This window comes from Macrobrachium nipponense, chromosome 41, assembly GCF_015104395.2.
Source record: "Macrobrachium nipponense isolate FS-2020 chromosome 41, ASM1510439v2, whole genome shotgun sequence".
Classification (NCBI taxonomy): Eukaryota; Metazoa; Arthropoda; class Malacostraca; order Decapoda; family Palaemonidae; genus Macrobrachium; species Macrobrachium nipponense.
In genome coordinates, this window is record NC_061102.1 from 4,634,421 (window position 1) to 4,659,367 (window position 24,947).

Consider the following 24,947-nt stretch of genomic DNA (forward strand, 5'->3'; position numbering starts at 1 on the left):
CATATTAGATTTCAAAACTGCCTTGAAAATATATTTTACAAAGAGCGTCACATGCTTATTTTAGTTCGAATGGGGCTTTCATATATCACATTATGTTGACGAAACTGCCAGTCAGACTGTCAACTCAAGGTCACCGTCTTCATTTCTTGCGTTGCCTTCGTCGCGGCATCACTGTGTGGCACCAACAGAAACTCCGCTGGCTGAAGAGGTGGTACTATGGTAATTCTAGGCAGTAACGCCGCATGGACAACAAGGATTGTTCCTGCGAATACGACAGCCACTAGGGATTGGGCAAATGTATTTCACTGTGTTTAGTACTACTATAGCTACTGGGGGATAATTACAGTTGACCCCCCAAAAATAATGGTAAATTCTTAATAAGCAACCCAAATATTATAGGAAACTATAATTTCTAAAGAAATAGTCGGTGCGGAGTTAGGTAGCTATTACCTAGATCTAACGGTAGAGCTAGCTACATACTATAGGCTAGCCTATTCTATACTAGTCTATCTGTTGGTTATCTGCTGCAGTGGTTCACATAATAGGAAATTAGCAACAAGAGTACCTAGGTATGGTCTGAATACTTAGTATTGCCTAGGTATTCAAGAGAGATTTTTACTCTCGTACACCATTAACAAATAAGCTTGAATTAGAACTGAGGGTTAGTTCAGTTATTTATGAAATGGACTGTGAAGCCTCATTTTACTGGTAACACCTTTCATAAAAAGACAGGACACAAAATTGTCTGAATCACATGGAAATGTTTTTGTTATTACATAATATGGACTGGCAGCAGTTTACAAATAGCGCTGCAGTGTGTAACAATGAAATGAATTAGGCATAAACATAGTTTATTCATATTCTGGTCTGAGTGGCTGAGGTCCTTCCCAAACAGAATCCAGTAGCAAACTGTCATAAAATCGTTTGCTTACCTGTCCACACATGCATTCATCTTTCAGTATGTTGGAAGAACTTTAGGTAATTCCATCTGTTCATCCTGTCTGGTAAGTGAAATACTTCATAGGCCATTTGGTCAGGCCCATATTTATATGCAACAGGGTAAGGACCTGGTTCTCTAGGTAAGGTTAGTTCTGGTTGGTTAGGTCCACTGCGAACAAAAGCAATGTCAGAAACATTCAAAGCACACATTAAAACATAGGAAAATTATATATTGAGGTCTAAAATCTGATGATGGTTTTAAGTAAGATTTTACCAAATACGTAAATATGTTTTATGCTAAGATGATTTGCTTTAAATTGGCTATTTATTGGTTATGTAATAGGCTCAGGTAAGACATTCCCCAAAAGCTGTGCATGTAGCATATTTTCTATTTTTGTAAATGAACTTTCCTGTCAGATATATACTTAGCTTTACGTCTCTGACGTCACGACAGAATTCAAAACTCGCGGCACACGCGACAGGTAGGTCAGGTGATCTACCTTACCCGCCGCTGGGTGGCGGCTGTAAGAACCAATCTCCCTTTCCAGCCAGAATTTTTCTGTCGCCGGTGACGACTACACCTGTGGTTGTTACCTCCTGACAGCTTTATTCGATTCTCGTTGCCGTGGATTTATTTGGACTGACTTTCGGTGAAGTACCTGATCTTGTTGGCTTGGCATACGCACTTGTGGATTGTTTTTTGGATATTGATTTGGATTTTTCTTTGATTTCAAGATGTCTGATGTAGAGGTTAAGAAATCTTCTATGTTTAGGGTGTGCTCTATGGATGAATGCAAGGTGAGGCTACCGAAAGCTACAGTAGATCCTCACACAGTTTGCTTTAAATGTAGAGGGAAAGAATGTTCTTTTGTTAACCCGTGTAATGAGTGTGAGAAGTTGGATGAGGGTGAATGGAAGGCTCTTTCTTCCTACTTGAGGAAGTTGGAGAAAGACAGGGTGAGAAAAGCTTCGTCTAGAAGTTCTAGTAAGTCTCGTATTAGCGAGGTAGAAGTAGACAATCCTGTTGTAGCATTAGAACCTTCTCCAGTTTCAGCTCCTGCGCCCTGCATCGAACCCAAAGATACGACTACGGAAGTGGCAACCATGAGAGCCATGATCCTTAGCATGGAAAAGAAGATTCGTTCGTTGCAAGGTAAGAGTAGTGAAGGTGAATTGTGCAGTGACCCCAGTGCAGTGGAGGGTGCGTCTGATCGGCTCCTTAATGCTTCCAGGCCTAGACCTCTTCCAGACTCCCGTCCCAGTGGAGGAGGAAAGTCAACAGCCGCAGGAAGGTTAGGGAGAACTCCCACCGATCAGGCGTCCCCTCGGTAGATCCTGATGTTTGTACCCAGGCTGCCCTTGTTCGCGCGAAGAAGGAGGTATTGCGCCAATGCTTCTCTTCTTCTTCCTCACCTTCGCCTAGAAGAGGATGGAGCGCCTCGGATTCTTCGCGACCGCTGAAGAGAGCCTGGAAGGCTCCTTGCGCCTTTCCTTCCAGCCCGGAAGTTTTTCCAGAAGAGCCGGAAGTGTATATCAAGAAACCCAGGAGGGAGCAGGAGTTCTCGCCTCATAGTAGGCTTCGAGCCTCTTCACCTGTGGAGGATTTTGCAAGATCTCCAGCTCGGATTCTTGCGGGGCTGCAAGCTCAGATTTCGTCGCTGGCGGGCTCCTTGGCTGGAGGAACGCGTCGTAAGAAAGACGTTTCTCTCCCCGTCAAGAAGTCTAGGATTCCTTCGCCTGTGTTACCTTCTCAGTCAGAGTCGGCTCTCTCTCCTGTATCAGCGGATGGAAGGAGGCGCTCTTCCCTCGGCAGACGCTTGTCGTCTTCCAGGCGACAATCGCCCAAGAAGCTTTCTCCTGGTGACTTCATTTCTCCAGTAGAAAGGGATCTAGCGCCTAGTAGGTGCTCGTCTAAAGACAAGCGTACAGCTTCGTCTTCTCGCTCCTTTCCGAAGATCCTTCAATCTCCGGATAAGAGAGCCTCCTCTTTCATGGATTCGTCAAGAGACAGGATCTCTCCTTTTGTTAGGCGCCTAGAGCCTGGTAGGCGCTACTCCCCAAGTAGACGCTCTCCCGCTGCCCAAGCGCGGTGCGGAAGATAGGCGCTTTTCTCCTGATAGGCGCGGCTCTCCTATTAGCCGCTCTGTTCAGACAGGCGTGTAGAGCCTGAAAGATATGTCTCTTCTGGGAGACTACCTTTTGCAGAGACCCACGAGTTCTAGATCTAAGTTTGTGGAGCATGGTAAGGACGCCGGTCTCCTAGTAGGCGATCTTCTCCACCAGGGCTTCGCTCTCCTGTAAGTAGGCGCCAAGAGCCTAGTAGGCTTTCGCCTCATTGTAGGCGCAGTTCGCCAGGCAGCTGCTCTCCTTTGGACAGGCGCATGGATCCTGTTAAGCGCCTTGAACATAGTAGGCTCTCCTCTCCTAGCAGGCGCTCCCCTTTGGACTCCCGGGATTCTAGGAGTAGACTTAAGGATCAAAGAGGACGCACTCATCAGAGTAGGAAGGACTCATTCGAGAGGAGCTCTCCAGAAGCTTTGGCTTCCCCTGATAGGCGCCAGACTGCTGCCAGACACTCCCTAGACAGACGCACTTCTTTAGAGAAGTCCAACTGCTCTCGTAAAGAAGCAGAGGGTTCTTCAGTGGATGAAGTGGAACCTTCAGAAGAGGATTTAGTGAAGGACTCTTCAGTTTCGTCCTATAAGATCCTTACAGATCTCCTTCTTCAAGAGTTTGGAGACTCCCTTACTCCCGTCGCTCCTCCGTCTCCTCTCTCTTTATTCTCGACTTCTAAGAAGACGAAAGTTTCCTCTTGTGTGAGGATGAAGCCAACCATCTCAATGAAAAAGGCTTTTAGAGGGTTTGGTGATTGGCTGCTTTCTAAGGAGGAGAAAGGGAAGACTGTGTTTTCTTTCCCACCTTCCAAGCTTACGGGCAGACTAGGTTTTTGGTACGAGTCTGGAGAACCACTAGGCCTGGGTCTTCCGTCATCTGCAGACGCGGACTTCTCTTCACTGGTGGATGCAGCACGACGCTCGGCTCTTTTGTCTGCTAAGACTACCTGGGCTATGAACGAGCTCGACCACTTGTTGAAGGGAATGTTCAGAGTCTTGGAAGTCTTCAACTTCCTTGACTGGTCTTTGGGGGTCTTGGCTAAAAAGACTCAGAACCCGGATTCTGTTTCGCCAGAAGATCTCAACAGTGTTCTAACGTGCATTGATAAGGCAGTTAGAGATGGATCGAGCAAAGTAGCCTCCCTGTTTGGAGCAGGGGTCCTTAAGAAGAGATCAGTCTTCTGCTCATTTTTGACAAAGTCCGTCTCGCATGCCCAAAGAGCCTCGCTTCTGTATTCGCAGCTCTCGCCTCTTCTCTTCCCGAAGAAGATAATCCAGGACATCTCAGGATCTATCTCTGCGAAGGCGACTCGGACACATGCTCGCTCAGATCGGCACGGAAGCCTAGGACCTCCTTCCAGACGAAGACGAAGAAGGAGACTCCAGCTAGACAGGAGCCCTTTCGAGGGGGCCCTCCTTCTAGAGCCTCTACCTCTAGAGGTAATAGACCATTCAAGAGAGGTAGATCCTTCTCACGCTCTTCCAGAGCTAAGAAGTAGGGAAGTAGTCCTCCAGACATCAGTAGGTGCCAGGCTTCTAAGATTCTCGGAAGCCTGGGCAAAGAGAGGAGCGGACAACTGGTCCCTCTCGATTATCCGGAAAGGATACCTGATTCCCTTTACGGAAAGACCACCGTTGACAACGACTCCGAGGGAGTTGGTGGCCAGGTACAGGGATCCCATCATGAGCCTCGCTTTAACACAGGCAGTGGAACAAATGTTCGAGAAAGAGGCTATAGAGCTAGTGAGCGACCCATGCTCAGCTGGCTTTTACAACTGCCTTTTTCTAGTTCCAAAAGCCTCAGGAGGATGGAGACCGGTTCTGGATGTAAGCGCCCTGAATTTCTTTGAGTAAAAAGAGGAAGTTCGCCATGGAGACGAACATCCTCAGTGTTGGCGGCCCTTCGTCCAGGGGATTGGATGGTGTCCCTAGATCTTCAGGACGCTTACTTCCATGTGCCTATCCATCCTTCTTCAAGGAAATACCTCAGGTCATGATGGGAGGAAGGATATTCCAGTCAGGGCCTTGTGTTTCGCCTTTCAACAGCCCCTCAGGTCTTCACAGGCCTAATGAAAAATGTAGCAAGATGGCTACACTTGGAGGGAGTCAGGGTGTCCCTTTACTTGGACGACTGGCTAATCAGAGCCAAGTCACAGAAAAGATGTTTGGAGGACCTACAAAAGACCCTTTTCATGGCAAGTTCGCTGGGACTTTTGGTGAACTTTCAAAAGTCTCAGTTGATCCCCAGTCAAGATCGTATCTATCTGGGGATTCGGATGGCTTCTCTGGATTTTCGGGCTTTTCCGTCTCCAGAAAGGATAGCCCGAGGATCAGGGAAAGTCAAAGCCTTCCTAGAGAAAGACGTATGCACAGCGAGGGAGTGGATGAGTTTGTTGGGGACACTCCTCGTTGGAGCAATTCCTTTCTCTAGGAAGGTTGCACCTCAGACCTCTCCAGTTCTTTCTACATCGAAACTGGAGGTGTCGTTCGCAAAACCTAGAGTTCTCCTTCGAGATCTCAAGAGAAATCAAGAAGGACCTCTCTTGGTGGGCCAACCCTCTCAGGTTTGCAGAAGGGATGTCCCTTCACATTCCGAACCCCAAACCAAGTGTTGTATTCCGACGCGTCGGAAACAGGTTGGGAGCAACGCTCGGCTCAAGAGAAGTGTCATGGCACCTTGGAAGAAAGAACAGGTGACCTGGCACATCAACAAGAAGGAGCTGATGGCTGTTTGGCTAGCTTTGAAAAGCTTTCGAGCCCCACGTCCGAGCTTCGGCAGTGCAGATCAACTCGGACAACACCACGGCCCTGGCATACATCAGGAAGCAGGGGGGGACTCACTCTTTCTCCCTGTACGAGACAGCAAAAGAACTTCTGCTGTGGGCAGAGGAAAGGAAGATTTGTCTCCTTACCAGGTTCGTACAGGGAGAAAAGAACGTCAGAGCAGACCTCCTAAGCAGGAAAGATCAAGTCCTGCCTGCAGAGTGGAACTCTCACGAGGATGTTTGCCAGGCCCTGTGGAAGCTTTGGGGCAGGCCTCATATAGACCTCTTTGCCACAGCCAAGAATGCGAGGATAGCCAACTACTGCTCTCCGATATCGGACCCGAGGGCAGTGTCGATAGACGCTTTTCTCCTAGATTGGAAGGGTCTAGACATGTATGCTTTTCCTCCATTCAAGATACTGGGAGAGACTCTCAAGAAATTTGCAGAATCGGAGGCAGCAAGGATGACGCTGGTAGCCCCGTTCTGGGCCGCACAAGTATGGTTCACAGAGGTACTGGAATGGTTAGTAGATCTTCCGAGAACATTACCACAGAGGATCGATCTGCTCAGACAACCCCACTTCGACAGGTATCACAAAAACCTCCCCGCTCTAGATCTGACTGGCTTCAGACTGTCAAAAGTTTGGTCAGAACGAGAGGGTTTTCTGCAAGAGTTGCAACGGCTATCGCAGCAGCAAGAAGGCCTTCTACCCTTAGAGTCTACCAATCGAAGTGGGACGTCTTTCGACGGTGGTGTAGGAACCATCACTTTTCCTCTTCCAGTACCTCTGTAACCAAATAGCAGACTTCTTACTTTTCCTTAGGGAGAAAAGTGGACTGGCGGTATCAACCATTAAAGGTTATCGTAGCATGCTGTCTGCAGTGTTTAGGCACAGAAACTTAAACATTTCAGAAGACAAGGACCTTCATGATCTAATAAGATCTTTTGAAACATCCAAAAAGGTTTCTCCAGAGATTCCGAGTTGGAATCTGGATGTAGTGCTACGTTTCCTGAGGTCACCTAAGTTTGAACCGCCTCAGTCTGCCTTGTTTAGAGACCTCACGAGGAAGACACTTTTTCTCATGGCATTGGCTTCCGCAAAGAGGGTTAGTGAACTCCATGCATTAGAAGGAAATGTGGGATTCAGAGGAGATGCAGCTATCTGTTCATTCCTTCCTTCATTCTTGGCTAAGAACGAGAACCCCTCAAATCCTTGGCCTAGGAGCTTTGCAGTCCAAGGCTTGTCTGCATTAGTAGGCGAGGAAGCAGAGAGGTCACTTTGCCCAGTACGAAGTTTAAAGTTTTATCTGCAGAGAAAGAAAAGACTTAAGGGCAATGATGTCAACCTTTGGTGCTCTGTAAGAGATCCAAGGAGGACTCTTTCGAAGAATGCGCTTTCTTTCTTTATCAGAAGCCTGGTGAAAGAAGCACATGCGATATGTGATGAAAGTCAATTCAAAGTTCTTAAGGTCAAAGCTCATGAGGTAAGAGCTATTGCCACGTCATTGACTTTCAACAAAAACATATCCTTGAGTAATATTATGAAGGCAACATTCTGGCGTTGCAACTCAAGCCTTCGCAAACCACTATCTGAGAGACGTCAAAATTACGTATGAAAAGTGCTTCGCGTTAGGCCCGTACGTATCGGCGGATTCGGTGCTGGGGCAGGGAGCTGAGACATATCCTTTGTAGTATATATTTTCCCCCTTGTTAGGTTGTTAAAACCGTTAGTTTTTGGTTGTTTGAAAGAACATGCGGGTAGGCATGTCTTTCATTTCGTAGGTCTAACATGATTAGATTGGTTAGGTGATCGGTTTATGTTTGAGCTCCTTGCAATGATAGTGGTTAGGTTCTGTCATATAAGTGGGCGAATCCCCGTTGACAGATCCTGCTCGGATTCTATCAAGTAAGCGGATAACCAAATCCCTTTGATAGACCCAAAGAGTCTGTCAGCTGTAGGTCACGCCCTCGCTGAAGCTCTTCAGGCAACGCAGACTCATAGACAGTAACTACGAAGTCTTCTGCCTAAACAGGTAAGAACCAAGGTTGTATTTTACATCCTACAACTAGTGTTGTTTTCCCCTTTTTTCCATATTTATATTGATGTCTCTTTCCCTCCACCAAGGGTGTCAATCAGCTAAGTATATATCTGACAGGAAAGTTCATGTACAAAAATGTTATTGTTAGTATACAATAAGGTTTTGTACATACTTACCTGGCAGATATATACGATTGATGGCCCGCCCAGCCTCCCCTCAGGAGACAGGTGGAAGGAAAAATTCTGGCTGGAAAGGGAGATTGGTTCTTACAGCCGCCACCCAGCGGCGGGTAAGGTAGATCACTTGACCTACCTGTCGCGTGTGCCGCGAGTTTTGAATTCTGTCGTGACGTCAGAGACGTAAAGCTAAGTATATATCTGCCAGGTAAGTATGTACAAAACCTTATTGTATACTAACAATAACATTTCTAAATACTATTAGCTATCAAGCTCGCAAGTTACTAAACATCTTTCTTTAGCAGGTGCAGGGTTTATTTCCTGGCAAAATGATTGTGTTATTAGGTGTTGATTGTATCTGTTCCACAATAGTTAGATCTCTATGTAGTACTTCATTATCATTATCTTAATTATCTTCATCCTTAAAATCATGTAACAAAAACAGACTGATGCCACCTACCAATGACTGCAATACACTTATGTTGTGGTTTGATGCCATAAATCCTGAAGAAAAGCATTAAATGTAAGTTTGGTAAATACCTTGCTTGATAATAAAATAAGCTTATGAATAGAATGAAAAGTTAACAACATGTAACTATGTGAAGTACCATGTTAAAGAAACTGTTAAGTATAATGATTGTAATAATGATTCAGATAAGATACAAGTTACAATTTTAATTTTGTTTTGCATAAAACATTGAAAATAGGCAAAATTTTTAGGTTAATTCCAACCTAGTTGTCAGAGAGAGTAAAATGAAAGAATAACAAGCTTGTAAGGTTCATCTAAGAATAAGCTAGCAAAATCCATTCATAAAAGGCATTATTAAAGGAAAATATGTAATCATTATTTATGTAGCAACAAGACAACCAGAACACCATCTTTTAAAACATGAGAACTGGTGCTGTTTAAATAAACTGCACACACACACAGCTTTGGTGACAGAATAGGCAATTACAAGTGGTGCTCAGGCTGATTAGTAAACACAAGCAGAAGGGCAAAATTAGGTTACTGTAATTACAAGTAATTACTACAGCTGAATGATCAGCATAAAATGAACAGTTCAAGAACTATATATTGGAAGAATAAATGTTTGTAAATGATTATGTTCATGATGATACAAAATCTTTGGAGGGTTAAGTTGCAGATGTTGTTCAAACAACCGGGGCAATCTGGGACCTAGATGCCAAAGGCATCTTCAGGTAGTGCCAGGGTCACAATACTGTATCACTTGTGGTCCCTGTCCTAACTGAGATGAGGTAGTGTACATGGGAAGGAGATTGCTCGTGTTTATGCGTTCATTTTGAAAGAATGTAAATACTTTCCAAGTAAGTTTTTTTTTGTAAAGGGTGTCAGATAGGTTCAGACAATTACTGGATAGATAATTAGTTAAGGTATGGCTTTTCTTGGCTTCGTAGGACTTTGGACAAAGGTTAGAAAATTGGCCTTCTATACATAATTTTAATTGTTCACAAATTTTAAAGTTTCTATGTTGTTGCAATTACAGACCATAATGTAGCAATCATATAGGTATTTGCCAAGAAGTACTACTATATATGTACTAGTACTATTTCATATACAGTATATGCAATCATTGTACAGTATAGATGTTCTCATAAGTTCTATTTTGTCATACAGAAATATTTTTAGAAACTTAAACCCCAGGAATAATTTTGTCCAAAAAGTATACATATCCTCTTAAGGAATGGGCTGCAGGTACCCAGGCTGCCCTATAGATAAAATATAACTGTAGAGATACTGAAGATAGGTTCAACTTACAGACTCATATTGCCTATTATTTTTTATTAGATTTGTTATGAATAATCATAAACAATTTTAGTAATTGCCCTCCTAAGTATAACGTATGAAGTAAGAAGTTTGTCTCATATTGAGGCATTGATATTTTGAAAATGTTTATGTAGTATATGGGAATACAAACATTTTGAGGTTGCCCTTCTCCCAGCTCTTTCATTGTTGTGCTAAGAATAATTGCTTTTACTCGTTGAGGTCTTACTTGGCCTTTGGCTTTGTTCATTAAAGAATTATGGTCCTCTGCTAATTCCAGCTTTAAGTAATAGTATGATTTTGTTATGGAACCCTAAAGTGATTTTAGATTATTTCAAGAATTCCAATTGGTATTGTACCTCTTGTGTCTAAAGTAAAGAAAATTGATGTCCTTATAATAAAATCAAAGGTTGAGATGAAGATTAGATAACAATCTGATAACAATCTCTTTACTTCAAGTATTTGTGTCTCGTATTAGGATTGTTTTGACGAGGCTGTCATTGATTTAACTCTCAGAACATAAAAGAATACCCAAGTCAGCTATCAGAACATCATTACGTTCACACAAGAATACGGGGTAATTAGATCATCCAGTTTATCTGTGAAAAAGTTTTCCAGTTCAGTATATATGAAGAGCCAGCAATGTTTGTGTGATAATGAATAATTTTGTTTATCAGTTACCCTCAACAATTAGTTTATCATGTTGCAGTGGATTTCATTGTCTTTGTAGATGATTGAAACTCCTTAGACAGACAGTGCATAACACCCTTAAGTTTAGTAATAGTTGTGCAGAAGACATCCAATATTAAGGTAAACTCTCCCTTTAAAGTTTTATAGTTATTTTTGTTATTCAGTTCTTTTGTTAGATTCTATGTCAGGGATCATTTTCTCATACTATACATTCCTACACATAAAGTACTGCATTGTGATATTAGACTTTTTGTGGTTCGTGACTACAGATATGAAATTTTTTATAACAAAAGATATTTATGTAAAATGGACCATTTAAAATGAATGCCTTATGCCCATACAGTGGAAAAATCTCCCTTAGTTTTCATGCAAAGAAATGCTGTTTTAATTTAGTCTTATGTCAGTTGAAAAAGTTAGGGTTAGATTTGATCGTAGCAATAGAATTAGATACATGATCCTCATGCATTGAAAACGTTATCATGTTATTATTTTTGTGCAAACTTTACAGATTTTTACTGCAGAGAGTTAGCTGAAGGATGATTAAGTAAGAAAATGAGTTGCACAGAGAATGTCGTTAAAAATGGTGAGGTACCGAAGCCTCAGAAAGGTAGATATATTGCAAGCCTGGACCTGGGGACAACAACCATCAGGTGTTTCATATATAATGAAAGAGTTGAAGTATATGGAAAAGCAGAGCAAAAGGTAAGTTAATACATGTTTGTATATTTTTTTAAATTTCTCAAGACCTTTGTAGTCGCTTCTCTACTGTGTTTTTTGCTATGTTTGCACAGTTGAAAGTGGTGATATACATTATTATTGATACATAAAGTACAATAATGCAATACATAGTCACTATTATTTTTATTATGGTATTTATATTTTATTCTTTTTATTTGTATTACAAAACACAATCACACACACACTCCAAACACAACTGGAAAAGAAATAGAAACATGGGCCCAAAGCAACCGACTTGGAAGGAGAGCAAAAGCGTAAGCGTCTACTCTCCAAGGCGGTTAAAGAAAGACTTATGTGTCACAAGATGCAATGCATGGTCAATGACCAACTCCCACCTTGTGTGTGCATGAGTTGCCAGATTTCAAATTCCTAACTCCACAATCTTTTATTGTTTTAACCTGTTTCCAGCTGGCGCGAGAAGATTTATCCTTTTGTTAAGACCTCAGGTTTGTTAGCTCTGAAAAATACAAATTGATTAAAAATTTGTCATTTTTCTTTTTCTTGCATGTTTTTTACTCCAGTACATTCATATGGAAATGGGAGTTTTAAATAAGGGAAAGAGAAACTTTTTTTTTCCTGTTTCTTTTAAATTTTGGGCAGATTGTAATCTAGTATTGACACACTCTCTCTCTCTCTCTCTCTCTCTCTCTCTCTCTCTCTCTCTCTCTCTCTCTCTCTCTCTCTCTCTCTCTCTCTCTCTCTCTCTCTCATTTACCATTCATCAGTGGAAAAACAGAAATAGAAGTGTAAGGTAAATGAAAGTGAAAATTGTTATTCAGTCAGTCTTTATGTGAAGAAGTGGAAATCCTTATGTGATTCAAAGGGTATGGAACTCGCTTTCTTATATTTTTGGTATATTTTTTATTTTTTGTTAATACATTTTTTAAACTGAATGTGATTCAGAAGGTATTCAGTTCTGGCTTTGTCCAAAATTGTGTTCATGTAGACTGGGTGTTGGGTGGAAACAATAACCCAAAAGAAGTTGAGATTAATAATGATTTTTCCCAGTACAGTTGGTACTTGAGAACACACTACATACATATTGTCAAGGACTGGTTTATTATTGTTAAACAGATATATGTGTATGTTACTAACTTTAAAACCCCTAAATTTTATGAATAGAACTTACCTGGCAGTTATATATATATAGCTATAGTCTCTATCGGTCCGGCAGATTTTTCAAAACTCGCGGCAACCACCGAGTGGTAGGTGTCCGGTTTGGTGGTTAACAACCCTGACAGGGTGGTACTTGGAATCATTCCCATTTTCTATTCCTCAGATCATCTCTGCCGGTTGGACTGTCAACATTGTTGCTAGTCCGCCGTCGGGTTTTTCGCTTGCTTTCATGTGTCGCTGTATTTCTACTAAATTGGTGACGTATTCTGTGGATTGGCAATCGCTTTTGTGGCTTGTTTTTTGTATTATTCTTTTGATTGTTCTTTGATTTATGATGTCTCAGAAACAGTTTCGAGTGTGTGTGAATGAGGAGTGTAAGGTGAGATTGCCGAAAGCTTCGGTTGATCCTCACACTGTTTGTTTGGGGTGTAGGGGTTTTGAATGTGCTTTGGATAAAAGATGTAAAGAATGCGAGGTTTTGGATGAGAAACAATGGTTGGAAATGAAACGCTATGTGCATAGATAGGAGTTAGATCAAGTCAGGAGGGCTTCTAAATCTAAATCTAAATCTAGGTCTGGAAGTGATCCTAGCGTAGACCTTTCTATTCCCTCAACCCCTGTAGTAGTAGAACCTGCTCTTGAGGTAGTAGCTCCTTCTCCTGAGACAGGACCTGTAGCTACGTTGGATGACCCTCAGTACGTCAGGATGGCGGCTGAGATGCAAGTCCTTAAGGATCAACTTGCAGCCTTAAAGCAAGGTAAGAGTGAAGGTGAAATAAGTGATAGTGCTTGTGAAAGTGCAGTGGAGGTGGCGACTGATCGATCCTGTCATGCCCCTAGGTCTAGACCTCTACCAAGCTCCCAGGACCAGGGGAGAAGGTACGTCGATGACCGTAAGGGGGTGAGAGGAGCTGATCCTCGGTCAGCCGTTGCCTCAAGCAGTCCGGTTGCGTTTTCCCAGGCTGCTTATGACCGCCACAGAAAAGGCGTGTCGGAAGTGGTAGCGTCTTCTCCGAGCCCCTCTCCAAGACGCAGATGGCCGTATGAGGAGTCGAGGCTGCTCAAGAGAAGTTGGAGGCAGCGTCCTGATCAGACTCGTTATCGCTCGCCCCATTCCAGTACTAGATGGAGTAGCCCGGAACCATTTCCTTCTGACGACGACTTGGACACCTCTCCTGCGAAAAGGGCAAGACCTAGAGAGGATGATTCTCCACAGGACGCATGGAGGCAAGAGAGCTCTCCTCTCCCTTCAGATTACGGGGAATTCTCAAGAGAACCTTCTCCGTCTTCCAGCATGGCTCGACACCCGTCCCCTTCAGAACTGCAGGACCCAGCAGCGGTAGCGAGATCTGTCATGGCTGTCATGCAAGAACAGCTGACTTCGCTAGTGGAAGCTTTTAGCTGCCCTCCTCCCCAGTCGGGCAGACGTAAGGATGACAAGCTGCCAGTGAAGAGATGAAGGGAGGAAACTCCGGTAGAGGTTTCGACAGCGCGTAAGAAGGAGCGGGGTTCCCCGCCTTGTCAGGATTTTGAACAGCACCGTTCGCGCGACGTAAGGAGGTTACGGCACTCTTCTCCCGCTAAGCCTTCCCTCTCTCGGCACCGTGAAGTGTCTGGCTCCGTTCAGGCTGCTTCTCCCGATTCTCGACGCCGAGATACAGACTTGGTCGCTCGGCACGACGACACCTTCAGGTCTCCTCTCCTGGAGAACGTCTGCTCTCGTTCCCGACAGTCTTTCACTCAACGGGACGACTCCAAAGTGGGACGACAGGACGCATGCAGCGCTGGCGAACAAGACGCATACAGCGCTCGCGGACAGGACGCATCCAGTTCTGCACGTCAGGACGCATCCAGTACTCGTCTCCAAGACGCAACTAGCTCTCGGCGGCAGGACACACCCAGTTTTTGACGCCAGGACGCATCCAGCCCGCGGCATCAGGACGCATGCATCTCTCGGCTAAAGGACACTCACAGTGCTCTACGACAGGACGCATCCAGCTCTCAACGGAAGGACGCATCCAGCTCCTGACATCAAGACACATATAGCGCTCGATACAAAGACGCGGCAAGTGATCAGCCTCAGGATTTTCCAGCCTCTCGGCGCCAGGACGCTTTTGCCTCTCGACGTCAGGACGCTTCCAGTTCACGACGCCAGGATACATCCGATGATCGGAAATTTTCCCCTGACGCAGGTGCTCATCAGGAAGAGTTTGATGAAGGTACACACGGCATCTTGGATCAACAAGGAACTTCTGACTTAGTTCCTTCTACCCATAGGGATAAGGAGATAGAAGGAATTCTGGAATTGGAAGAAATATCGGAAGATGAGGATAAACCTTCTAATGCGGCTGCTGATTATAAAGTTCTTTCTCGCTCCCTCCTTGAGCTGTATGGAGAGGAGTTTAAACCAGCGGCTCCCCGTTCTCCTCAGTCACAGTTTGTTAGGAAAAAGTCGCAGAAGCAGTCAGCCTTCATCAAGATGAAGTTGTCGATTTCGGCAAAGAAGGCGATGGCAAGGATCGGAGACTGGCTGAAAGAACGAAGACAAACGGTGAAGACCACCTTCTCTTTTCCTCCAGCTAAGCTGGTGTCTAAGGCTGGAATGTGGTACGAGACTGGAGAAGCTCTTGGCCTGGGAGTACCTGCCTCCTCCCAGGGGGACTTCTCCCGGATTGTGGATCCTTCCAGGAGACATGCCCTCAATTCCGCTAAAGTGATGTGGTCCATGACGGAGCTAGACCACCTCATTAAAGGGATTTTTCGGTCTTTCGAAGTATTCAGCTTCTTGGACTGGGCCCTTGGGGCGCTGGCCAGGAAAGCAGAACCCATACAGGCCACAGGAATGGATGATTTAACTAGTATTATGGCCTGTATGGATAAGGCTCTGAGGGATGGAGCGAACGAGATGGCTTCCCTGTTTACGGCGGGGGTTTTGAAGAAAAGGGCGCTATTATGCTCCTTCGCGACAAAAGGGGTTACGATCGCGCAGAAGGCGGAACTCCTTTATGCCCCTCTCTCGGAACATCTTTTTCCTCAATCGCTGGTTAGGGATATTACCCATTCCCTAACGCAGAAGGCCACTCAAGATCTTCTGACTCGCTCCGTAAGGAAGGGCCTACCAGGGAGTGAGTCATCTGCAAAGAAGGAGGAAAAGAAGGTTTTGCAGCCCTTTCGAGGTAGGGCGCCAACCAGGACGGACTTCAGAGGAAGAAGACAAGAGACAGGCGGAAGAGCAAGCAGGAGAACGTTTAGATCCCGTGCTAGAAAGTGAGTCACAAGTCCTCCAGACAGCAGTAGGAGCAAGGCTGTCATACTTTTGGCAGGCCTGGAAAAAAAGGGGGGCGGACGCCTGGTCCCTCTCAGTCGTCAGGGAGGGTTACAAGATCCCTTTCTTGAAAAAGCCGCCACTTTCGAGAACCCCAAGAGCCTTAGTGGCTCAATACTGGACGCTGCGAAACAAGAGGCTCTCCTAGATCTAGTAGACCAGATGCTGGGAAAGGGAGCCATAGAACCTGTACTGGAACTAGAATCCCCAGGGTTTTACAATCGCCTGTTTCTAGTACCCAAGAACTTGGGGGGATGGAGACCCGTTCTAGATGTCAGCGCACTGAACGTCTTTGTAGAGAAGACCAAATTTACTATGGAAACGACTCAGTCGGTGCTGGCAGCAGTCCGTCCAGGGGACTGGATGGTGTCTCTGTACTTACAAGACGCCTACTTTCATATCCCCATCCACCCGACTTCAAGAAAATTCCTAAGATTCGTAGTTCAGAACAGGTGTTTCCAGTTCAGAGCCCTTTGTTTCGGCCTCAGCACAGCCCCTCAAGTCTTCACCAGAGTAATGTCGAACGTGGCTGCTTGGCTTCATCAAGAAGGGATAAGAGTATCCCTATACTTGGACGACTGGTTGATAAGGTCACAATCGAAGAGCAAGTGTCTGGAGGACTTGCACAAGACGTTTCTGATGACCCAGGAACTGGGTCTGATCATCAACAAGGAGAAGTCCCAGATCGAACCGAGCCAGACGATTCTCTATTTGGGGATAGTTCTGGACTCAGCTCTTTTTCGGGCTTTTCCTTCTCAAGAGAGGCAGAACAAGTGCCTCGAGAAAGTGCAGCAATTCCTAGGGAGAGAGAAGTGCTTGGCGAGGGATTGGATGAGTTTGCTGGGCACCCTCTCCTCACTCGAGCAGTTTGTCTCCCTGGGAAGGTTGCACCTCAGACCTCTGCAACACTTCCTTTCAAGAGTCTGGGACAGGAAGAATCAGGAGGACTCCTTTTCCTTTCCCATTCCAGCAGACGTCAAAGAACATTTGAGTTGGTGGCTGGATCCTGCAAAGTTGGGGGAAGGAATATCCCTGTACAAGAAGAACCCAGACCTAGTGTTGTTCTCAGACGCTTCGGAGTCAGGTTGGGGAGCAACACTAGGGAGCAAGGAGGCCCGGGCCTAGGGCCTTGGGAAGGCAACACAGAAAGGATGGCACATCAACAGGAAAGAATTGATGGCCGTCCTATTAGGTTTGAAAGCCTTCAAAGATGCGGTCTTGGGGAAAGTAGTAGAAGTCAACTCGGACAACACCACGGCCCTGGCTTACATAAAAAAGCAAGGAGGAACTCATTCTCTGTCCCTGTACGAAACAGCAAGGGAGCTCCTTCTGTGGACAAAGGAGAATGGAGTAAATCTTTTAACGAGATTTGTACAGGGACAGAAGAATGTGAGGGCAGACATGCTCAGCAGGAAAGGGCAAGTTCTTCCCACAGAATGGACCCTCAATCTTCAAGTTTGCCAGGAACTGTGGAAATTATGGGGGAGGCCATCGATAGATCTCTTCGCCTCCAACCAGAACAAGAGAATCCCCAATTACTGCTCCCTGGTCCCGGACAGGGAAGCAGTAGCTGTGGACGCCTTCTTGATGGACTGGACAGGGATGGACACTTATGCGTTTCCCCCGTTCAAGATCATCAATCTTGTCATCAAGAAGTTCGCCCTTCTCGAGACAGGGAGAATGACCCTGATAGCTCCTTTCTGGTCAGCAAGAGAGTGGTTCACAGAGATAGTGGAGATGCTAGTGGACTTTCCAAGAAGCCTTCCTCCAAGTCCAAAGCTTCTCAAACAGCCCCACTTCGAGAGGTATCATCAAAACCCCCTCGCTCTACAACTGACTGCATTCAGACTATCGAGAAGCTTGTCAGAGCGAGAGGCTTTTCTGCGCAAGCTGCGAGAGCGAACGCAAGAGCGAGGAGGGTATCTTCTCAGAGAGTCTACCAATCGAAGTGGGAGGTCTTTAGATCTTGGTGTAAATGACACAAAGTGTCCTCAACCTCTACCTCTGTGAGTCAGATTGCTGATTTTCTCCTGTTCCTCAGGCAAGAATCTAAGCTGGCCGTATCCACTATAAAAGGATACAGAAGCATGCTTTCAGCAGTCTTTAGGCATAGAGGCATGGAGTTATCTCAAAATACGGACTTGAAGGATCTCTTGAAGTCGTTTGAAACGACTAAGCACACAGTAAGACCCCCGGCTTGGAATTTGGATGTGGTTTTGAAGTTCTTATGTGGCAGGAAGTTCGAACCCTTCTCGCAATCGACCCTTAGAGATTTGACTAAGAAAACATTATTTCTGATGGCTCTCACCACAGCAAAAAGGGTCAGCGAGATTCAGGCGATGGAGAAGCAGGTAGGCTTCAGTCAAGACGGAGCAGTATGTTCTTTAAGGCTCGACTTCCTCGCTAAGAATGAGAACCCATCCAAACCCTGGCCGAGGACGTTTGAGGTTCCTAACCTCACAAACTTAGTGGGTCAAGAGGAGGAGAGACTCCTCTGCCCAGTTAGAGCACTCAGGGCATATTTGTCACGTACCAAGAATTTAAGAGGATCATCCAGTGCTTTATGGTGTTCCGTTAAAGATCCTCAAAGGCCCCTCTCGAAGAATGCATTGTCATTCTTCTTGAGGGAGACAATTAGAGAAGCTCACCTCTTATGTGAGGAGAACTTCGGTCTCTTAAAAGTGAAGGCCCACGAGGTGAGGGCTATTTCAACGTCATTGGCATATCAGAAGAACATGTCAGACAAATAATGGACTCGACATTTTGGAGGAACAACTCTGTATTCGCTTATCATTACCTCAGAGAGGTAAGAGTAGATTACGAGAAGTGCTACTCTTTGGGCCCATACGTAGCTACGTCTTCGTTATTGGGTAAAGGAGTTACTACCTCCCCTCAACCTTAACTATAGTATGATATACCTTTATTTGGGGTTTGTGTTTTTATGGTTGTCTGAGGAGTGGTCTGGTTGGGACAGCACCCTCAGTCTAGCTAGATAGGTAAGATATCTAGTCTGCAAGGTTAGGTGGTTGGGTTGAGCAAGGTTGCAGATAATTGAAAGGGGAATAGGTAGTGCAGAAGTCTAGTCACGCTGTTGGTCTCGCCCAGTTTGACAGACTATTGAGTTGTTTCAGCATAACAGGTCTCATCCCGGCTGGCGCTCCTAAGGGAAAGCGACTCAAGAGGCAGGAACCTTTGAAGTCAGCTGCCTTAGCAGGTAAGTAATCAAGGTTATTACCTACAACTTTTAGTTGTTTCCCAACGATGTTGGCTGTCTTTCACCCACCTCCAAATGTGTGAATCAGCTATATATATATAACTGCCAGGTAAGTTCTATTCATAAAAATGATGTATTTATGATAAAACAAAGTTCTATGAATACTTACCTGGCAGTTATATATATATTTTTGTACATGAACTTCCCTGCCAGATATATACTTAGCTTACGTCTCTGACGTCACGACAGAATTTAAAACTCGCGGCACACGCTACAGGTAGGTCAGGTGATCTACCTTACCCGCCACTGGGTGGCGGGTGTAAGAACCAATCCCCCTTTCTTGTCAGATTTTCTCTGTCACCCGGCTTGACAGCACCTGTTGTTAAGTCCTCTCAATAGTGGATTTATTCTCGTTGCCGACGATTTCTTTTGGATTGACTCTTTGGTGAAGTACCCTTTGTCCGTTGGCTTATCATACGCTATTTTGGATTGTTTTTGGATTATTCTTTGGATTTTTTCTTATAATGGCTTATTTGGAGATTAAGAAATCTTCTGTTTTTAGAGTATGTTCGATGAGTGAATGTAAGGTGAGGCTTCCTAAAGCTTCTGTTGATCCTCACAGTGTGTGTATGGGTTGTAGAGGGAATGAATGTTCTTTCACTAACCCGTGTAAAGAGTGTGAAAGTTTGGATGAGAATGGTTGGAAGTCTCTTTCTTCCTACTTAAGGAAGTTAGAGAAAGATAGGGCATGTAAGGCTTCATCTAGGAGCTCTAGTAGATCGCGAGTTAGCGAACTTGATGTTGAGAACCCTATCGTAGAAGTAGTACCTTCTCCCGTTTCAGCCCCTGCTCCCAGCTTTGAACCTGAAGATTCGCGTTCAGAGGTGGCTTCTATGAGAGCCACGATTAGGAGCATGGAGAGCAAAATACGCTCTCTTGAAGGTAAGAGTGACAGTGCCAGTGAACAGTGCAGTGCCCCTAGTGCAGTGGAGGGTGCGTCTGACCGGCTCACTAACGCTTCCAGGCCTAGACCTCTTCCAGACTCCCAGACCCAGTAGAGGAGGAAAGTCAAAAGCCGCAGGAAGGTTAGGGAGAACCCCCACCGGTCAGGCGTCCCCTCGGCAGATCCTGTTGCTCGTTCCCAGGCTGCCTTGGATCGAGCCAAGAAGGCGGTTTTGCGCCAGTGTTTCTTGTCATCTTCGTCGCCCTCTCCGAAGCGCGGATGGAGTGCCTCGGAGACCTCTCGCCCTCTCAAGAGAGCCTGGAAGGAACCTTGCGCCCTTCCTTCCAGCCCCGAATCCTTCTCGGAAGAGCCAGAGATAGAGCGCAAGAGACCCAGGAGATCTCAAGAATCCTCTTCTCCTTTCCGCTCTCGGGCCTCTCCTCCAGTCGAAGCGTTCGAGAGATCGCCAGCGCGCATCTTGGTGGGTCTGCAGGCGCAGATTTCAGCTCTGGCCGACTCCTTAGCAGGGAGTTCTCACCGTCGGAAGGACGTCTCGCTCCCGGTGAAGAAGTCGAAGAAAGACACTTCGGATTTCTCGCCTCATGGAGGAAGGTTTCAAGAGCCTCGCAGTAGAGCCTCCTACATTCAAGAAAACCTCAGAGATCGCTCTCCGAGCAGGCGCTCCCCTCCCCCCAGCAGGCGTCTAGAACATGACAGGCGCAAGGAGCATGACAGGCATTCTTCTCTGGGTAACCGCTCTTCTAGATGTAGACAAGAAGAACTGGAGGATCGATTCGCTTCTAGTAGGCGCTATTCGCCGAAGATCCGCTCTACTTCTAGCAAGCGTCAAGAGCTTGACAGGCGCCAGGAGCCTCGTATTTTCCAGGAACGTGGTAGGCGCTCTTCGCCTGGAAGCCGCTCTCCTCTGGACAGGCGCCCGGAGACTAGTAGGTGTTTTTCGCCAGGAGTTCGCTCTTCGCCAGAGGAGACTCGCTCGCCCTCTGTCAGACACAGAGAAGATAGTAGGCGCCAAGAGCCTAGTAGGCGCCAGATAAGGCAATCCTCACCTTGTGATCGCTCTCAACTGGACAGGCGCACAGAGCCTTGTAGGCGCTTCGCGTCTGATAGACGCTCTTCATCGGAAAGCTTTTCTCCCCGTGGCAGGCGCCAAGAGCCTGGCAGGCGCATAGAGCCGGACAGGCGCATAGAGCCGGACAGGCGCCAAGAGCCTAGCAGGCGCAAAGAGCCTGATAGGCGCTCTTCTCCTACCAGGCGCTCTCCAGTTGACTCGGACTTAGTTTTGGACAGGCGCGCCTCCTCTAGTAGGCGCTCCCCTAGTAGGCGCTCTCCTAGGAAGAGCTCCCCTCCAGGCAGCCGATCTTCTAAACGTCATTCTTCGGAAGAGGACCATGGTGCTTCTGAGGAAGATTTGCCAAAGGATTCTTCGGTTTCCTCTTACAAGAGACTGACCGACCTCCTCTTGCAAGAATTTGGGGATTCCCTTTCGGCTGTTGCTCCTCCGTCTCCTCCTTCCTTATTTTCTACAGCGAAGACTACCAAGACTTTGTCATATGTCAAGATGAAACCTACGGTTTCTATGAAGAAGGCACTTAAGAGCTTTGATGATTTGCTGGTCTCTAAGGAGGAGAAGGGTAAGACCGTCTTTTCTTTCCCACCGTCCAAGCTTACGGGAAAGATGGGATTCTGGTATGAGTCAGGGGAGCCTTTGGGTCTGACTCTTCCCTCTTCGGCAGACTCGGACTTCTCTTTGTTGGTGGATTCCGCACGTCACTCGGCTCTTAATTCTGCAAAGACGACATGGGGAATGAGCGAATTGGACCACCTTCTGAAGGGAATGTTCCAGGTCCTCGAAGTGTTTAACTTCCTTGACTGGGCCCTAGGAGTCTTGGCAAAGAAGGCACAGGATCAAGAGTCTCTTTCGCCAGAGGATCTGCATTCAGTCCTGTCTTGCATGGATAAGGCAGTGAGAGATGGGTCTGGAGAGATAGCTTCGCTTTTTGGAGCTGGAGTTGTAAAGAAAAGGGCAGTACTCTGCTCTTTTCTAACCAAGGCTGTGTTGCATGTGCAGAGAGCCTCTCTGTTGTACGCTCAACTTTCCCCGCAGCTCTTCCCTAAGAAGATTATTAACGATATATCCAGCGCTCTTTCGGCAAAGGCTACGCAGGATATGTTGGCACGATCGGCGAGAATTCCTGAGGCTTCTTTCCAGCCTAAGACAAAGAAGGAAGCATCGAGCAGGCAAGAGCCCTTTCGAGGAGGCCCTTCTTCCCGCGCTTCTTCCTCCAGAGGAACAAGACCTCCTAGGAGAGGAAGGACCTTCTCTCGATCGATCAGATCGAAAAAATAATACCCGTGTCCTCCAGACTACAGTAGGTGCCAGGCTGCTGAGTTTTTCAGACGTCTGGGCACAGAAGGGGGCGGACAACTGGTCCCTCGCAATAGTGAAGAAAGGCTACCTCATTCCCTTCGTCTCGAGACCACCTTTGACCACTACACCAAGGGAGTTGGTGGCCAGGTACAAAGACCCTCACATGATTCAAGCCCTTGCTCTAGCAGTAGAGCTTATGCTGGAGAAGGAAGCGATAGAGATGGTGAAGGACCCTCTTTCCTCGGGTTTCTACAACCGTCTTTTCCTTGTTCCCAAAACCTCAGGAGGATGGAGACCGGTTCTGGACGTAAGCGCCCTGAACGTCTTTGTGAAGAAGAGGAAGTTCGCAATGGAGACGACATCTTCAGTATTAGCAGCTCTTCGTCCCGGGGACTGGATGGTGTCACTGGACCTTCAGGACGCTTACTTTCACGTACCGATCCATCCTTCTTCGCGCAAGTACCTAAGATTCATGTGGAAAGGGAAAGTTTTCCAATTCAGGGCTTTGTGCTTCGGCCTATCCACATCCCCCCAAGTGTTCACAGGGCTAATGAAGAACGTAGCACAATGGCTGCATCTCAAGGGATTGAGGGTTTCCCTCTACTTAGACGATTGGCTGATCAGAGCCAAATCAAAGGAGAAATGTCTGGAGGACCTTCACATAACGTTCACCTTAGCAAGTTCTCTGGGTTTGTTGATTTTAAAACTTCCGAAGAAATCACAGTTAATCCCCAGCCAAGATCGTATCTATCTGGGGAAGTTTGGCTTGGTTTCTCAGGTTTTCGTGCGTATCCATCCCCAGAAAGGATAGCGCGTTGTTCAGAGAAGGTAGCAACCTTTCTAGAGAAAGATGTATGCACAGCGAGGGAGTGGATGAGTCTGTTGGGGACACTCTCCTCGCTGGAGCAATTCGTTTCTCTAGGGAGGTTGCACCTCAGACCCCTCCAGTTCTTTCTGAATCAGAACTGGAACCGCAGATCTCAGGGTCTAGATATCAACTTCAAGATCTCGAACGAGATAAAGGAGGATCTCCGATGGTGGGCAGACCCTCTTCTCTTCAAGGAAGGCATTTCCTTTCATCTGCAGAACCCCAACCTAGTGTTATTTGCAGACGCGTCGGACAAGGGTTGGGGAGCGACTCTCAGGTCGAGAGAAGTGTCAGGCACCTGGGTGGGGGAACAGGTGTCCTGGCACATCAACAAAAAAGAACTGATGGCGATTTGGTTGGCCCTCAAAGCTTTCGAGCCCCTCGTCCAGAAGACCGGTTCAGATCAACTCGGACAACACCACAGCCCTGGCTTACATCAGGAAGCAGGGGGGGACTCACTCATTCTCCCTGTACGAAACAGCAAGAATGCTCCTTATGTGGTCGGAGGAAAGGGAGATAAGTCTCCTCACCAGGTTCGTACAGGGAGAAAGAAATGTCAGAGCAGATCTGCTAAGCAGAAGAAACCAAGTCCTTCCCTCAGAGTGGACTCTGCACTCGGACGTATGCCAGGAGCTGTGGAAGACGTGGGGCAGACCCCATCTGGATCTCTTCGTGACCTCCAGGAACGCAAGGATAGACCTGTACTGCTCCCCGATATCAGACCCGAGAGCAGTAATGGTAGACGCGTTCCTGATGGACTGGAAGAACTTAGACCTTTATGCATTTCCTCCTTTCAAGATTCTGGGGGAAACTCTAAGGAAATTCGCAGCATCGGAGGGAGCAAGGATGACCTTGATAGCTCCGTTCTGGCCCGCCCAAGACTGGTTCACAGAGGTACTGGAATGGTTAGTAGATATTCCAAGATCCCTGCCACTAAGAGTCGATCTGCTCAAACAGCCCCACTTCGACAGGTTTCACAAGAACCTCCCCGCTCTCAGTCTGACTGGATTCAGTCTATCAAGAGTCTGGTTAGAGCTAAGGGCTTTTCGGCAAAGTCTGCAAGGGCTATTGCCAATGCACATAGACCTTCCACCACCACCAGTCGAAGTGGGATGTTTTTCGACACTGGTGCAGGAATCAGAACGTTTCCTCCTCCAGTACCTCTGTGACCCAAATAGCAGACTTTCTTCTCTTCCTGAGGGAAAAATGCCGTCTGGTGGCCTCGACTATAATGGGCTACAGGAGCATGCTATCTTCTGTGTTCAGACACAGGGGATTAAACATCTCTGAAGATAAGGATCTTCATGATTTAATCAAGTCTTTTGAGACTTCTAAAAGAACCTCTTGTTTAACCCCAAGCTGGAACCTGGACGTAGTCTTATTGTTCCTGAGGTCCTCGAGATTCGAACCTCCCCAATCAGCCTCTTTCAGAGACCTCTCTATGAAGACTTTGTTTTCATACAATCAACTTACCTGTCAGATATATACATAGCTAAGACTCCGTCGTCCCCGACAGAAATTCAAATTTCGCGCCACTCGCTACAGGTAGGTCAGGTGATCTACCGGCCTGCCCTGGGCGGCAGGACTAGGAACCATCCCCGTTTTCTATCATATTTTCTCTGTCGCCGGTGGTATCAACATTGTTGTTATTACCTCCTGACTTAGATTCATTTTTCAACCTTTGATCAACGTTTTTCGGCTTTTTGGTGACGTATTTGGATCGTGTTTTGGCATTCGCTACTGTGGACTGTTTTTGGAATAACTCTTTTGGATTTTTCTCAGTATGTCTGATTCTAATGTGAGTGTGAGAATGTGTGTGAATGTAGGCTGCAGGGTGAGGATACCGAA

General features: G+C 46.2%; 1 protein-coding gene across 4 annotated transcripts in view; it reads left to right on the forward strand.

Annotated features, from left to right (window-relative positions):
• The window catches only part of LOC135212444 (putative glycerol kinase 5), a 137,441-nt gene that overhangs the window by 18,455 nt on the left and 94,039 nt on the right, over positions 1 to 24,947 (forward strand). For 2 of the 4 annotated variants that reach the window (XM_064245814.1, XM_064245818.1), the window contains exon 2: positions 11,015 to 11,208. In XM_064245814.1, the coding sequence (XP_064101884.1) occupies positions 11,059 to 11,208 (150 nt within the window). In that variant the 5' untranslated portion in view covers positions 11,015 to 11,058. Of the gene's footprint in view, positions 1 to 8,761; positions 10,394 to 10,424; positions 10,627 to 11,014; positions 11,209 to 24,947 lie in introns of those variants that run through there. The other 2 variants (XM_064245815.1, XM_064245817.1) reach the window with 2 other exon arrangements.